Here is an 18,154-nt window from a genome sequence, read left to right on the forward strand (position 1 = left end):
TTTCTGGAAGGCAGTGACAGGAATTGGCAGAGTCCTGGAGAGCAGAGAGTGGAGTGGGGAGCAGATAGCAGAGCAGGGAGTGCAGAACAGAGAGTCTGGGCCATGCAGCACAACATAAACCATGTTCAGGACTTTTATTTTGACCTCTTGGACAATGTGGATCTTGAAAGGGCATTGAACAGGGGAGGGAGTGGGTTTATAGGAGCAGATTTTCAGATGTATTACTTTTAATGTATTGTTGGGTGTAATTAATATTTGTTCAGAAATTTTTCATTTAGATTTATAAATAAGAGTAGTTTTATTTATGGAGGTTTGCTGTGTTTTAGAGGTTATAGAGGTTAATAAAATAAGTAGGGAATAATTCCCTACTTTTTACACTCTGTAACAATTTCAAAAATTATCTCTTATTAGGTTTCCATGAAATGCTTTCTAATCTAGCAATGTTTGGGGGTTAAACTTATTACTGTGTTTTAGTCTTTCCAAACTTTGCTGGTATGGTTTGGAATTTTTTTCTTAAGCAATTTGATTATATATAGCATATTTTATAATAATATAAGAATATTACCCATATACATGCATAATACACATAATATATATTTTAAAATCACATTCTTCATTGACATCTCCAAAGTTATTAATATAATGTTGAATATAACATCTCTTACTGTAAATATTTATCTTCTCTTCTCATATCTGTGGTTACATTATTTTTCCTTTTTCTTAATGATGCATCTGTGTCTTGCTTTTTTTATCTTCCACCTCCCACTATAATTAGCATGGCCAGAATATGGTTTATTTCATTTTAATTTCAAAGAATTCATGAATATATATTCAAGTATTTTATACCTCTTAAATTTATGTTGTGCATAATCATCTAATTTAATTGGCTTAAATCTTTGCTTACATTGTATATTTTTGTATAAGAATTATATTATTGAATGCTTAAAATTTCTGCTGAGTACCTCTTTGGCTATATTCCTTTAAATTTCCATAAATCATGTATTTATTCATTTGTGTATATATACTTGGGTCACTCCTTTATTTCTTGTATCTTTTAATTCCATCTTTTCCATTTTGTGCTGTCATTTCATTTACTTCCTTTCAGTAGTACTCAGCACTCTAGCAGTGTCCATTCATCCCATCCAGTGTCGCTGTGCTCATTGGCATGGTTGTTTTCTTGTAATCTTATTATATAATCTTTTTCTATCATCCTGTGCTGTTATATTGTGTATTTTTTCTCTCATTTTATTTGGTGTTTTTCAAATACACACACACAAACACACACATACTTATGTCCCATATTTATACTACTGCTGATTTGTTTAGTGCTTTTCAAAATTGTTCTGATTCTTATACTGCTATTTGTGTTACTAAGCCAAGAGCCTGCCTTTTCTTTCATGAATGAGTAGAGTAAATGGCTTAAAATAATTTAGTAGCCCCAAGGCTGGAGTGGCTAATAAGGCCATTTGTGTTGTTTAAAGTCCTCTTCCTGAGAGTCATCCCAATGTGTACTAAGTTTAGTTAATTCATAAACAGGTGATGCCAATAAAGAAAATTTTGGAACCCAGAGTTAGCAACAGCCTGCCAGCCCAAGTCATCCACTAATTGTCTTTTTGTCATAAGCTTAGGGAATTCCTGGATCAGTCTTATTCTTTTGGGTTACAGGTGAATTCCTTCAGCATTTAAATCATGACCCAAGTAGTGGACTTTCTCTTGAGTAAGCTATTGTTTTTCCTTAGAGACTTTATGTCCCTTTGGGGCTATTTTTTGGAGTAAATAGATGGACTCTCTTAAGGACTTCTCTTTGGTAGAGGAGAAGAGCAATAAATGGTTCACATATTGTAATATTGTAATATTTTAGGTTTATCAGGTCCTGGTGCAACATTTGTGAGAAATACAAAGGTGCCTGTGCAAAGCCCTGAGGCATAACTGTCCAAGTGTATTGCTGAATAGTCCACTTGAAAGCAAACAGAAATTGACTATCTCAATTTCCTGGAATGCTGAAGAAAGCAGAACACAGATCTACAATTCTAAAGCACTTAGAATCAGGAAGAACCCAGGATAACAGGTATGCTGGTGTGAATGCATTATGTCCCCGAGAAAAAGCCATATTCTTTGATGCAATCTTTTGGGGCAGACATATTAGTGGGGATTAAGTTGGAATGTTTGGATTAGGTTGTTTGCATGGAAATGTGCCCCACACAACTGTAGGTATAACTCTGATGAGATATTTCCATGGAGGCATAGCCCCACCCATTCAGGGTGGGCCTTGATAAGTGGAGCCATATAAATGAGCTGACGAACAGAAGGAACTCAGTGCAGCTGTGAATGACATTTTGAAGAGGAGCAACAGCCAAGAGGGACACTGAAGAAAGCACAGGAGCTGCAGATGAGAGACAGTTTGAAGACAGCTGTTGAAAGCAGACTCTTGCTCCAAAGAAGCTAAGAGAGGACAAACACTCCAAGTGCAACTAAGAGTGACATTTTTGAGGAACTGCAGCCTAGAGAGGACATCTTGGGAGAAAGCCATTTTGAAACCAGAACTTTGCAGCAGATGCCAGCCACATGCCTTCCCAGCTAACAGAAGTTTTCTGGACACCATTGGCCATCCTCCAGTGAAGGTACCCAATTGTTGATGCCTTACCTTGGACACTTTATGGCCTTAAGACTGTAACTTTGTAACCAAATAAACCCCCTTTTATAAAAGCCAATCCATCTCTGGTGTTTTGCATTCCAGCAGCATTAGCAAACTAGATCAACAGAATATTTGGATTTGGAACTACAGGAAAGTGACGGATGACTAATTTGTTAATGGCTCTTAAATCTTGAACAAACTACCATCTGCAACAATTAAGTTTCCTTACAGGTAAAGCAGGAGTGCTATAAAAGACTAATGCAGAGGATAATGTGGTCCTTGAGATACTAATTCTTTTATTATTGGGGTTAGGTTGTCAATGGCTTCCAGTTTAAGTGGATATTGAGCAAGTTTTGGTAAGGATTTGGATATGTCTATCTGTAATTTTACAGGTTGGGCACTTTGGATTGTCCCTAATTCAGTACTAGATATAACTCATAGGGATTCTGTTAAAGCAGGTAGGTCTGGGATATCATGAGCAATTTCTTCATCCTCAACATCTAGTAAAGTTTGCAAAGAACGTATAAGGTCTGCCTCAGTATCTTTAGAAAATTCCATAGAGAGTGGTCTTTCTGAGGAGAGAGAATTAAGTTTCTCATTTTTGACAGAAGGTCTCTTCCCAGATTTATGAGGGCAGAGTTGCAAAGCAAAAAGGAAAGTTTTTTCAATAAAAAGCATCAAGTCATTAGCATTGGTTGGGATAAATATTTCCCTTGGGCTTTATTGCTAACCCCCATTATTGCAATTTGCTTTTGACTTTAAGGGATCTGTTATTTTGACAGGGTTGGGTTCAGAGTTGAAAGGGTGGCTCCAGTATCTAGAGCAACCTTATATATTTATCCTTTTATATATTTTTTTTCATTTTTATTGAGATTGTTCAGATACCATACAATTATCCAAAGATCCAAAGTGTACAATCACTTGCCCCTGGGTACCCTCATACAGCTGTGCATCCATCACACTTAATTTTTGCTCAATTTTTAGAAACTTTTCATTACTCCAGACAAGAAATAAAGTGAAAGATGAAAAAAGAAAAAAAGAAAAGGAAACTCTAATCCTCCCCATCCCTAACCAACCCCCCTCAATTGTTGACTCGTAGTATTGATATAGTACATTTGTTACTGTTTATGAAAAAATGTTGAAATACTACTAACTGTAGTATATAGTTTGTAATAGGTATATAGTTCTTCCCTATATGCCCCTCTATTATTAACTTCTAATTGTATTGTCATACATTTGTTCTGCTTCATGGAAGTGATTCCTAGTATTTGTACAGTTGATCATGGACATTGCCCACCATAGGATTCAGTTTTATACATTCCCATCTTTGACCTCCAGCTTTCCTTCTAGTGACATATATGACTCTGGGCTTCCCCTTTCCACCTCATTCACACACCATTTGGCACTGTTAGTTATTCTCCCATCTTGCTACCAACACCCCTGTTCATTTCCAAACATTTAAGTTCATCCTAATTGAACATTCTGCTCATACTAAGCAACCACTCCCCATTCTTAAGCCTCAACCTATATCTCGGTACCTTATATTTCATGTCTATGAGTTAACATATTATAATTAGTTCCTATCAGTGAGACCCTGCAATAGTTGTCCTAATGTGTCTGGTTTACTTCACGCATTATATTACCCACGAGGTTTTGTCATCAACCCATTTTTTTTAAATATGGTTTTGTTCACACCCCATACATTCCATCCTAAGTAAATAATCGATGGTTTTCTGCATGGTCATACATTTATGTCTTCACCACCTTCACCACTATCTATATAAGAGCATCTACATTTCTTCCACAAGGCAGGAGGGAGAGTCAAAGAAGGTAGAGAGGGAAAAGAAAGAGGAAAAAAAATGACAGCTAGGAAGCAGCAAAAGGAAAAATAACCTTAAATCAAAGTAGAATGAACAATCAGACAATACCACCAATGTCAAGTGTCTAACATGCCTCCCCTATCCCCTCCTCTTATCTGCATTCACCTTGGTATATCACCTTTGTTACATTAAAGGAAGCATAATACAATGATTCTATTAGTTACAGTCTCTAGTTTATGCTGATTGCATCTCTCCCCCAATGCCTCCCCATTTTTAACACCTTGCAAGGTTGAGATTTGCTTGTTCTCCCTCGTAAAAGAACATATTTGTACATTTTATCACAATTGTTGAATACTTTAGATTTCACCAAGTTACACAGTCCCAGTCTTTATCTTTCCTCCTTTCTTGTGGTGTCTCACATGCTCCCCACCTTCCTCTCTCAACCGTATTCATAGCTACCTTTGTTCAGTGTACTTACATTGTTGTGCTACCATCTCCAAAAATTGTGTTCCAAACCATGCACTCCTGTCTTCTATCACCCTGTAGTGCTCCCTTCAGTATTTCCTGTAGGACAGGTGTCTTGTTCACAAAGTCTCTCACTGTCTGTTTGTCAGAAAATATTTTGAGCTCTCCCTCATATTTGAAGGACAGCTTTGCTGGATACAAGATTCTTGGTTGGTGGTTTTTCTCTTTCAGTGTCTTAAATATATCACACCACTTCCTTCTTGCCTCCATGGTTTCTGCTGAGAGATCCGCACATAGTCTTATGAAGCTTCCTTTGTATGTAATGGATCGCTTTTCTCTTGCTGCTTTCAGGATTCTCTCTTTGTCTTTGACATTTGATAATCTGATTATTAAGTGTCTTGGCGTAGGCCTATTCATATCTCTTCTGTTTGGAGTATGCTGCGCTTCTTGGATCTGTAATTTTATGTCTTTCATAAGAGATGGGAAATTTTCATTAATTATTTCCTCTATTATTGCTTCTGCCCCCTTTCCCTTCTCTTCTCCTTCTGGGACACCAATGATACGTACATTATTGTACTTTGTTTCATAGTTGAGTTCCTGGAGACGTTGCTCATATTTTTTCATTCTTTTCTCCATCTGCTCCTTTGCGTGTAGGCTTTCAGGTGTTTTGTTCTCCAGTTCCTGAGTGTTTTCTTCTGCCTCTTGAGATCTGCTGTTGTATGTTTCCATTGTGGCTTTCATCTCTTGTGTTGTGCCTTTCATTTCCATAGATTCTACTAGTTGTTTTTTTGAACTTTTGATTTCCGCCGTATACATGCCCAGTGCTTCCTTTACAGCCTCTATCTCTTTTGCAATATCTTCTCTAAACTTTTTGAATGGATTTAGCATTAGTTTAAATTCCTGTATCTCAGTTGAAGTGTACGTTTGTTCCTTTGACTGGGCCATAACTTTGTTTTTCTTAGTGTAGGTTGTAATTTTCTGTTGTCTAGGCATGGTTTCCTTGGTTATCCAAATCAGGTTTTCCCAGACCAGAACAGGCTCAGGTCCCAGAGGGAAGAAATATTCAGTATCTGGTTTCCTGTGGGTGTGTCTTAGAAAATTGCTCCACCTTTTGATGCCTCGGGTCACTGTGCTTTTCTGTCCAGCAGGTGACGCCTGTTAGCCTTTAATTCTTGACTGGTATGAGGAGGTATGGCCGTGTTCCCCCAGGCTCTGGGGTCTGGTTCTGAATGGAAAGGGCCCCACCCCTTTCCTCCTAGAGAAGACAGACCCCCCCAGGTGGAGGTCATTAGCATTTCAATGGTCTCTCTCTCTGCTTGTGCTGTCCCCACCCTTCCCAGAGTCACAGCCCTGGAAACTGAAAATGACTGGGGCTTTCTCCACTGAGCCAAAAAAGAAACAGATAGTCCCCTTCAGACCGAGTCCAAGGCGACCCTCCAGCCCTCCCAGGTCAGTCGTCACCCAAAGCCTCTGTCTGTTTTTTGGGGATGCGTACCTGTAGTGAGCAGTTCACACTCGCTACTTAAAACCCCAGTTGGAGTTCAGCTGAGCTGTATTCGCTTGCTGGGAGAGAGCTTCTCTCTGGCACCACGAGGCTTTGCAGCTCGGGCTATGGGGGAGGGGGTCTCACGACTTGGTTCCGCAGGTTTTACTTACAGATTTTATGCTGTGTTCTCGGGCATTCCTCCCAATTCAGGTTGGTGTATGATGAGTGGATGGTCTCGTTTGTCCCCCCGCAGTTATTCTGGATTATTTACTAGTTGTTTCTGGTTTTTTGTAGTTGTTCCAGGGGTACTACTTAGCTTCCACTCCTCTCTGTGCCGCCATCTTGTCCGAGTCCTATCCTTTTATTTTTAATTTAATTTCACCTTGTGCATTTAGAGGGATTACCGGGAAGAGAGCACTGAGGTCTCTGGAGCCACATCAACATTGAGCATGGTTTCTTTTATGCCCTGATAGAAAGTTAAAATTTTTTTTTCCTGAGGGCAGTCTCTCTTCCATTGGCCAGGTTAATTACAAGTTAGACAATTATTTCTAGGCCTTTGTTTGGCATTTGATTTGGGGACTTAAAATTGTAATTGGTTTGAAAGCCTCAATTTGTCCATCTAGGTCTGGGTCCTGTAATTGTTTTCATTGCAAGAACATGTTTGGCAGTTTTCTGTTGTTTAACTGTTTCCAAGATTCTTTCAAAATGCCCAGCCATAGTAACAAGTACACTAGATCCATCGCCTCCCAACCTCTTCTATGTCTTTTTATAAGTACTCCTATTTTGGGGAATAGGCAATTTACAGATAGAGACACCAAAGCCTGCTGGGTATCAGCAGTTCTTTCTGTAAATCCTGAATGTCTTAGGAAAAGAGTACCTAATCAAGTTTTAAAATCTATCACAGATTCATCCTTATTTGTTTACAGGTTTGAATGATTGCTCAATCAGGTGTGCAGGAAGAACATTAAGAATGGCTTTTAGTACATCAACTGCAATTTTTTAAGCTTTTTCATGCCCACAGGCAAACAGTGACATGGAGATTTGGGGGGTTTGAATATCTTTCCCAGGCTCCAACCAGTCTGCCTCTTGAATCCATTTTTGAGCTTCCCTTGGGCCAACTAAATACTAACCTGTGGATTAACTGATAAAGACCTGGCAGCATGGACTCCTAGGCTCTTATAAGTATTTTAATCTTCCCATGGCTTGGGAAATTCCTTGATTATAGCTTGTTAGTTAATCTTTGACTGTGAGAGAACGTTATTTGTGGTAGTACTCTGGTAAACTCAGGGGGATTTAACTTTAAAATGCGACCATTTAACTTCCTCATTTGGAAAGAGAGTAATTCTGTAATGTGTTCTGTTACAGATATTCAGGCAAAGATGGACAAAAAGGAGTACCTAAGGTAGGAGAGGTGTGAGCTGAATGCTCACTGAGTTTGAGACTTTAAGATCCCATTCACTTTTTTTAAGAAGCCTTTAAGGAAGATATTTTAGAATGTTGAAGTTTTTTATATGACTTAGCATACCAATTGGAATAGGTAGCCCATTACTTCCCCCTTATTTGAGAACTGGCTTTTTTTTTCCTTTTTAATTTTTATTGGGGTTGTTCAGATACCATACAATTATCCAAAGATCCAAAGTGTACAATCACTTGCCCCTGGGTACCCTCCTACAGCTGTGCATCCGTCACCACACATAATTTTTGTTCAGTTTTTAGAAACTTTTCATTACTCCAGACAAGAAATAAAGTGAAAGATGAAAAAAGAAAAAAAGAAAAGGAAACTCGAATCCTCCCCTATCCCTAACCACCCCCCATCAATTGTTGACTCATAGTGTTGGTGTAGTACATTTGTTACTGTTTATGAAAAAATGTTGAAATACTACTAACTGTAGTATATAGTTTTCAATAGATATGTATTTCTTCCCTATATACCCCTCTATTATTAATTTCTAATTGTATTGTCATACATTTGTTCTGGTTCATGGAAGCGATTTCTAGTATTTGTACAGTTGATCATGGACATTGCCCACCATAGTATTCAGTTTTATACATTCCCATCTTTTTACCTCCAATTTTCCTTCTGGTGACATATATGACTGAGCTTCCCCTTTCCACCTCATTCACACACCATTCAGCACTGTTAGTTATTCTGACATCTTGCTACCAACATGTCTGTTCATTTCCAAACATTTAAGTTCATCCTAGTTGAACTTTCTGCCCATACTAAGCAACTGCTCCCCATTCTGAAGCCTCGTCCTATATCTTGGTACCTTATATTTCATGTCTATGAGTTTACATATTATAATTAGAGAACTGGCTTTTTTAAGTGCACCTCTAAGATGAGTAATCACAGTCAGCTGAAAAGTTCCCCATGAGGGCCACTGTAATTATAAGTTATCCTTAGTGATGATCTGCCATTTTGTTAAGTGGATGCAATTCCTTGTCCCACAATTCTTAAACATAAAAAGATGCTGGGTGCTCGCCAGTGGAGTGCTAGTAGAATTTGAAAATCCCATTGCAAACTAGTAACAAAAGTGCTGAAGAACCCCATAACAAGAATGCTGTGAACAAGACCCAATGATTAGGACTCAGTCCCTTATCAGGACCTTCCTGCCAGGAATAAACAGCCCATTAACTCCTGGACAGAAACTAAGTGAAACTGCAGAGCTCAAACACAGTGGAGCCTGGACCCAAGAGGAACTCACCAAGAACTCTGAGGAGATACAAGGACACAGAACACAATGAGTTCCAGCAGGTGCCATGTCTATCATTCAGGTTATTCAGAGTCATCAGTGATTTCCTCTGGGTTCCTTTATAGTCATCAAAATAACTGTAAAAATAAAAACTTAAGCAAAACATGGTTAGGTCTTGTGAATTGGTGAGATTCCAATTGTCATGGTGTAAAGAGTAATTCCACTGAACAAAAAGAGCAATTGGCTTTTATAGACAGAAGAAGCAGTCCATTGGGAGGAAATTTTCATTGGTTAATGCAGAATACATTTCCTAACATTGTTAGTGCAGGTGTTTGCTTAGCAATGAGGAAGTTAGCTGGTGTAAGAATTGGGAGTTGGTGATAGCTGATCTAAAATCTGTTTTCAGGGTGAGCTGGAAATTTACAGGGAATACAAATTTACTCAGATGTTGAGTTTTGCTGATGTTGAGCTTCACATGGGCTCCTGTGGTGGGCCTACTGGATTTTATTTATCAGTACTTGTCACGTTCTATGCATTGGTCTAAGCAACTGGCATATACCAGCTGATGTAGTCCTTGCAAATGTTTTTGTTATGACAGAATAGATCAGGAAACTGAGGCTAAAGGAGTTAAGTAAATTGCCTATGATCACACACATGGGTGGTGGAGATAGGATCAAATCTAACCCCAAGGACTTCCCTTTTATATTCAACATATATTTCCTCTCTTTGGACATTTCTTCACTCTCATTTGAGATTTATCATTACCAAGAAGACATTTATGGCCAATCTGAATTTTCTCCTGTTGTAGGTGACTGCTTTTTCCTTTTCTTGTCTTCTGTTTTATGCTTCTAGTTGTTTCCTTCCTTCCTTTTCCTGCCTGCCTCTTTCCTTCCTCTTCCAGTCCCTCCCACCTTCCTTCCTCCCTGTCTCCCTCTCTTTCTTTCATTTCACTTTAACTTCAAATAATTTTCAAGGACATATATAACTGCATGGATATTTTTATTAAATGAGATATCACAGCTGTTTTTTCTTCCTTTCCTAAATATTTTCTACTATTCTATTTTTATTAATCATTCTCTTACATTTGTGAAATAATTCTAAAGGGCCAATTAATTTATATTTTAATTTTGTATACTCTTTGCTCTGTATCTATCATTTTCTTTCTTATCAATTAAACCCTGTCCTCTGCATACCATGAGACTGTTTTAAATTTTATTCTCCACAATTACGGAACAATTTTCATGTCATCTTCACTGTTCTTTGCTGTATCTCATATAATTTTCTCATACTGTTGCCATGTCTTTAACTGTTATAGGTAACCCTCCCCCTTCCAGGGAGCAGTGTGCTAACCTAAGGGCGTGTTCATCCTCTCCAGTAGAATCTCCTATCATCTATCATCGTGGTTTTTACAACTCCCCTTGACTTTGTTGTGGGTCCCTGGTTCTATGTGACACATTAGAGAAGGTGGTATTGCTTTCTCCTGGAGCCCCACTGGGGATGGTTCAATAACCAGATGGACCATGCTGTGATCTCATTCACTGGTATTTTCAACTGTGTCAACAGCTTGATGGTTATTTCTAGATAAGAAGCTGGAAAGTTAGTTTTCAGGAAAATCCACAAACACAATGAAATATCTTACTGAGTTGTTTGATTATTTGAGTTGATTGAAACAATTGTTTTGCAGATGAAGGCACATTACAAACAAAAAGAACAAACTGTAAGTGAAAACTCCTTTCTGGAACCCAGTTCTTTTTCAGTACTAACTATATTCACTTAAACCAAGCATCAATTGGAAAATTTTCATTTGTCTTTATAGCATCTGGAACTAACTTTGGAATTGAATTTAACAGGTACATCACATCAATGAGGGAGAGGTGACTGAAATAAGCTGTAAATCAATTCCTCTTACCAAAAAATAAAAATAAATACTTGATGTTAAATAACTAATTTCAATTTAATAACAACTATGCAAACATTTTCAAGCTATTCATTTTATATACGGTGATTTTCATTAACTCTCTACTTCTTTCTATACATCTAGGCCAAACTCAACACCAATGGATGGAGAAAACAGGACCTTGTCCAGTGATTTTACTCTTATGGGGATTTTCACTCATGGTAAAGCCTCCGGCTTCCTTTTTAGCATCATTTGTGGCATCTTCTTCTTGGCCGTGATAGCTAATGGGATCATGATATTCCTGATCCACATAGATCCTCACCTCCACACCCCCATGTACTTCCTCCTCAGTCACCTCTCCCTCATTGATGTGATGTACATTTCCACCATTGTGCCCAAGATGCTGGTCGATTATTTAGTGGGCAAGGAGACCATCTCCTTCATTGCCTGTTCATTCCAGTTCTTTCTCTACATGGGCTTTGTGGGGGCTGAATTCTTCCTGCTGGGGCTCATGGCCTATGACCGCTATGTGGCCATCTGCAACCCTCTCCGCTACTCAGTCCTCATGAGTAGGCAGGTCTGTTGGATGATCTTGTCCAGCTCTTGGTTTGGTGGTGCTTTGGACACTTTTCTCCTCACTTCCATCACCATGAGCCTCCCATTCTGTGCCTCCCACAAGATCAATCACTTCTTCTGTGAGGCACCCACCATGCTGAGACTGGCCTGTGGTAACAAAGCAACCTATGAAATGGCGATGTACATTTGTTGTGTCATGATGCTACTGATCCCCTTCACTGTGGTGATTGCTTCCTATGCGCAGATTCTCATCACGGTACATCAGATGAAATCAGCAGAAGGAAAGAAGAAGTCCTTTGCCACCTGCTCTTCACACATGATGGTAGTGACATTGTTTTTTGGGGCTGCCTTATACACTTATATGCTCCCCCAATCCTACCACACCCCAGTCAAAGATAAGATCTTCTCTGCCTTCTACACCATCCTCACCCCCTTGTTAAATCCTCTCATCTATAGCCTGAGGAACAAAGATGTGACAGGGTCATTGAGGAAGGTTTTGGCAAGATATGAAGCTGCCTGTGGAGTGACAAGGGAAGAATTCTGATGGTTTAAAAACACTGCAACTGTTCAGCCAGTGCTGTGGGTGCTGCTATTTGAAGTTTTACCATAAATAGTACGGATAAGAAATGAAGTAATCACCAGTGCAAGTTATGTTGAAAGGTGCATCAAAAGTACTTTTCTCAAAGATTTAAAGTCATCATAATATTAATGCCTGAAAAATGCCAGTTCTTCCATAAAAGTAACATTGGTGCTTATTTCTTATTTGTTTCCAATCATTAGAATCCTTCTCTCAACCATAACTCTGAGTGTAACTCCTGTATAAAAATGTTACAAATGGTCAGCTTAATATAATATACTCTGCCCACTTTCAGCAGGTGTTTGGCATCATAGGAATTGGTCATTTTTATTACATTGTTTAAATTGCCCATTGACAGGGTTTATGGATGGTTCAGCCATTTGAAATACAGTAGCAACTAAATTGATGTACAATCTCATGGAGAATACCTACATAGAATTTACACCAGGACTTAGAATATCCAGATATCCCTTCCTTGTAATGGCAATTGAAAACTTTCCTCCTTTGTCCAAATTTGGAACTGCCAAAAGTGAATCATGTGTTTTTGCAGAAATGCAAAGGCTAAACCTTTATGGGTAAGGATTGTATCATGTTATATTTGTTATGCAACAAATTATTATTACTTTGGGAGACAGTAAGAAGTAAGTGACATTATTAGTATTCAGAATATTCAGATTATTAGACTTCTAAAAATCTTCTGAAGATGTTAGAAATGGAGGAGATATTTTTATCAACATTTCTCCTCCAAAGAAATAGTGGATGACACATTTTTGCTTCTCGGCAGCTACTGGAGTTTGGAATGTATAAAGTCCCAAAAGGAGAAGGAAAGAACCAGCGATTCATTAGAAAGTTACAGCAGGACTTGGGATAGTTTTTCTTTAAGAAGCTGTGACCCAGAGAATTAAAGTAGTGGACTTAAATCACTGACCCAGTTGTTAAAGCCTAGGACCATGTTCCAGGCCCCTTGAATCAACTCTGCTATGGAAGGCTTTGTGTGCTCACCATTTTAATGAAATCATTTCTTGGTTCAGTGATGCTTTGTTACTCACCAGGCACTGGTGATGATAGTTGATATAATGCATCCATGCATCCTATTATAATGAAAAAGCTATTTGGTGTTAGACAAAATTATACAGGGAAGATGAATGGGAAAGCAGATCTGCCCTGTCTAATTGAGCAGGATTACCAGGTGTGAATCCACAGAGGCCTTCCTGACGTTCTCTATCAGGAGGTTCTTATTTCCTTGAAAATTGTCAGGCAGTCTTGAAGAATGCCATATCCATATTTATAGGAGAGAGCATTTCCAACCTTGTAGATCATGAGATAAGAGAAACATGATAAATCAGAAAACAATGACATGAACCTGAGAAATGGAGATAAATCTAGCTCCACATTTAGAGACCATGTAATGTCTGTTTGTATAATTTAACATTCATGTAATGTTTCTGAGACTCAATTTTCTCTTCTATAGAATATGATTGAATACATTTTTCCACGTGAGATTTAAATATCAAGTAAAATGAGAAGTATAATACTTTATAAATTATAGTCATTATCTTTTCTCTTCCTTAAATGATGGTTCTCTTTCATATTAATCATGTTCATGATTTTTAAAATTTTCTCCCTTTACCCTTTCCTGCCTACCCCTCATACCCATTAGCACGCTCTTTTTAAAAATTTTAATTATACTAGGATATGGTCAACTGATAATTTAAAAAATTAATTTCACAACTACAAGGATTGAAATTGAATTTTGTAAGCAAAAATGAGAAAAAAAGAATAATGAATTCTAAAAAATTTAGAAATTTCAAAAAAAAGTAGTTATCAGTATGCATCTATAAGAATGGCTAAAATCCAAGAAAACTGACATCAATTGCTGATGATGGTTTGGAGCTATAGAAGCTCTCATTCATTGCTGGAGAGACTAGAAAAGGGTGCTTACACTTCAGAAGACAATTTAGTAGTTTTTGCAAAGCTAATCTTAGTCTTCCCCTATGATGTGACAACTGTGTTTTTTACACAAAAACAGGCATATACATACAGATGCACAAAACCCACATTTTATATATATCTCACAGCTTTATTCATAATCCTCCAAAAATGGAAGCAACAAGATCTCCTTCAAAACATGAATAGACAAACTGGGGCACATTGAACAATGGAATATTATTGAGATATCAAAAGAAATGAACAAAGATGCTGGGAAGATGTCATAGTAGATAGATCCAGGATTCACTTATCATCCCAAACAGGTAGTGGACAGAAAGAAACTGTTTGAAACTCCTGTTCTGGGGCTCTGGAGGCCAGTGGAGCACTATACAGCATCAAAGGAGGAGCAGGACAGAGAAGCTGAGAAATTGCTTTAAAGAACTGTGAGTAACTCACTCTGTGGAAGCTGTCACCTGTATGCCCCATTCTCAAGTAGAACTGTTTCAGTTTCAGTCCCTGGCTGGCTGCAATGGACAGAGAGGTATGTGGAAGCCCTCTCCTCCAAGAACAGTGGGAGAGGTGTATGGCTGAGTACTGATCACGGCTTTTGATTGGTGAATTTAGATCAGTTGGCCCTGGATCTTAACCACTGTTTCAGCCCACCTTGGAAAGGGACTGCTATGGCCATTGTTTCTACCCCATCACCAACAGGTGCAAAGGTGAAGAAGGTTTAAAGATGCAGGGTCTCCTGAGGTCTGCAGGGATAAGTTTGCTGAAGAGTGCCATCTTTAGGGTAAGCCAGAGAAGCACAGCATCAGGGAACCATCAAAAAGGCTTTCTGGTGTACTTTTCAACCCTTTTCCAAGGGCTCTTTGGAACTGATCTGCATCCTCTTTCTGGTTCCCTGGCCCTGTTTTGGCTGGTAAATATTGACTGGGAAAGTCCTCTTTGGTGTGAACCTCTCCCAGAAATTGCCATCCAGGCAAAAGCAGCTAAAGGCAGTGAAATGAGACTAAAAGCAAACAGACAAACTATAGAGGCAAAACAAAACAAACAGAACATATCAAGATTCCTGGAGAAGGGACAGAAGAAAAGAAGATTTCTCCTAGGGGTGAAACAATTGCATAAATAGTGCAATCTTAAAAATTATACTGTACACCCAGAGTAAAATGAAATGAATAAGGTCTGAAAAAACCTGATCATTAAACACAAGCAATTCTAAATGTCTAGAATAAGTTCAAATGAGTATTAAAAAAGAGCCTTGACAAAAAGTGGAAAAAAAATAAAATCCTAGGCAGAAGAGAGAAACTGGCCTTCAGAGTAAACTCATCAAGATAATCAAATAAATAGACATCAGGAAAAAAATTGCAAAGCGTACCAAAAAATAGAAAGATGTGGCCCCAACAAAACAGCAAGTTAAAATTTTGGAGGAGATACAGAATATGGAACAAACTGATTAAAGATATTTGAAAAAATCTTCTAAATCAACTCAAGGAGATGGAGGAAAATAAAGAGCTATGGGATATTGAAAAGACACTGTGTGGGCATAAAGAAGAATATGAAAGTATGAAAAGAAACATAACAGAACTTATTGGATTAAAAAGCAAAACAGAAGTGATTAAAAAGACACTAGAGGCATACAACAGCAGACTTGAAGAGGCAAAAGAAAGAGTCAGTGAACTAGAAGACAGGATAATCAAAATCATACAGACAGAAGAACACAGAGAAAGAATGGGAAAAAAATTATGCAGGGTCTCAGGGAATGATAGCATGAAGTGCACAACATATGCTTCATGGGTGTTCCAGAAGGAGAAGAGAAGGGAAAGGGGCAGAAAGAATATTTGAGGAAATAATGGCCCAAAATTTCCCAAGTCTTTTGAAAGACATAAATATACATATCTAAGAAGTGCAGTGTACTCCAAACAAAAAAATCCTAGTAGATCTACTCCAAGACACATATGAATCATAATGTCACATGCTAAAGATAAAAAATACTGAAAACAGCAAGAGAAAAGTGATTCATCCATGAAATGGAACCACAATAAGACTAAGTCCTGATTTCTCATCAGAATCATGGAGGTAAGAAAGCAGTGATATGATATATTCAAGGTGGTGAAAGAGAAAAACTGCCAGCCACAAATTCTTTATCTGGCAAAACTGTTTTTCAAAATGAAGGATAGTTTAAAATATTCACAGATAAACAGAAACTGAATGATTCATTATCAAAAGACCTGCCCTACAAGAAATACTACAGGGAGTACTGCAAGCTCAAAGGAAAAAAAAAACAGGAGGTAGAGGCTTGGAGGAGTGTGTAGCAATGAAGATTATCAGTAAGTGTAACCAAAAGGATAAAAAGAAAGGCAAAGATAAGATGAGGCATATAAAAGCCAAAGGATAAAATGATTGAAGTAAGTACTGCCTTTATAGTAATAACTTTGAGTGTTAATAGATTAAAGTCCCTGATCATATGGCACAGATTGGTAGAATGAATTTTTTAAAGTATGATCCATCTACAGGCTTCACAGGCAAATTCTAGCAGTCATTCCAAGAACTAATACCAGTGCTGCTGAAATTCTTCCAATAATTGGAGAGGAGGGAACACTACCTAACTCATTTTATGAATCCAACATCACACCCTAATACTAAAGCCAGATGAAGAAACTATAAGAAAAGAAAATTAGAGACCAATTTCTCTAATGAATATAGATACAAAAATCCTCTACAAAATACTTGTAGATCCAATCCATCAACAAATTGAAAGAATTATACATCATAAGCAAATGGGTTTTATTCCAGGTATGCAAGGGTTGTTCAACACAAGAAAAACAATTAATGTAATACACCACAGTAACAAATCAAAGGGAAAAAGCACATGATCACCTTTACTGATGCAGAAAAGCATTTGATAAATTCTAGCACCCTTTCTTGATAAAAACTCGTTGAAAGATAGGAATAGAAGGGAACTTCCTCAACATGATAAATGGTGTATATGAAAACCCCATAGCTAGCATCATACTCAATGGTGAAAGACTGAAAGCTTTCCATCTAAGATTAGGAATAAGTCAAGGGTGCCCATTGTCACCAGTTATTCATCACTGTGCTCTTAAGTTCTAGCTATGGTAATTAGGCAAGAAAAAGTCATCCAAATTGGAAAGGAAGAAGTAAAACTTTCATTCACTATATGCAGATGACATGGTCCTATATATAGAAAACCCCAAAATATCTACAGCAAAGCTACTAGAGTTAATAAACAAGTTAAGCAAATTGGCAGAATACAAGATCAACACACAAAAATCAGTAATGTTTCCATACACTAGTAATGAACAATCTGAGGAGGAAATCAAGAAAAAAAAATGATATATACATCAATTAAAAGAATCAAACATCTAGGAACAAATTTAACCTAGGATGTAAAGGAACAGTGCAGAAAACTACAAACATTGAGAAAAGAAATCAAAGAAGATCATAATAAATGGAAGGATATTCCATGTTCATGAATTGGAAGACTAAATACCATAAAGATGTCAGTTCTATGCAAATTGCTTTACAGATTCAATGCAATCACATCAAAATTCCAACAACTTATTTTGCAAAATGCAAAAATGGAGAAGCCAATTATCCAATTTATTTGCAGAGTAAGGGCTCCCAAATAGTCAAAAGTATTTTGAAAAAGTATGAAGTTGGTGGATTCACCATTCCTGACTTTAGAGCATATTAGAAAGCTACAGTGGTCACAACTGCAAGTTACTGGTATAATGATAGATATACTTACCATTGGAATCAAACTGAGAGTTCAGAAATAAATGCTCACAGCTGTGGCCAAATAACATTTGACAAGGCTGTGAAGTCCACTCAACTGGAACAGAATAGTTTCTTCAAAAATGATGCTGGGAACAACTAGATATCTATATGCAAGATAATGAAAGAGAACCCTATGTCACACCTTATACAAAAACTAACTTTACATTGGTCAAGGACCTAAATATAAGAGCCAGGACTATGAAACTCATGGAAGAAAATATAGGGAAGCATCTTCAAGATTTGGAGTAGGCAATGGTTTCTTAGACTTTACACCC

General features: G+C 37.7%; 1 protein-coding gene and 1 pseudogene across 1 annotated transcript; one reads left to right on the forward strand and one right to left on the reverse strand.

Moving 5' to 3' along the window:
• LOC119524710 overlaps positions 1–18,154 on the reverse strand; it is a 174,900-nt pseudogene that overhangs the window by 81,954 nt on the left and 74,792 nt on the right.
• LOC119524702 (olfactory receptor 2T6-like) lies at positions 11,097–12,116 on the forward strand. The gene has a single exon (XM_037823373.1). The coding sequence runs from the start codon at positions 11,157–11,159 to the stop codon at positions 12,114–12,116; it is 960 nt and encodes a 319-aa protein (XP_037679301.1). The 5' UTR covers positions 11,097–11,156.

This window comes from Choloepus didactylus (genome assembly GCF_015220235.1).
Source record: "Choloepus didactylus isolate mChoDid1 chromosome 11 unlocalized genomic scaffold, mChoDid1.pri SUPER_11_unloc4, whole genome shotgun sequence".
NCBI classification, from domain to species: Eukaryota; Metazoa; Chordata; class Mammalia; order Pilosa; family Megalonychidae; genus Choloepus; species Choloepus didactylus.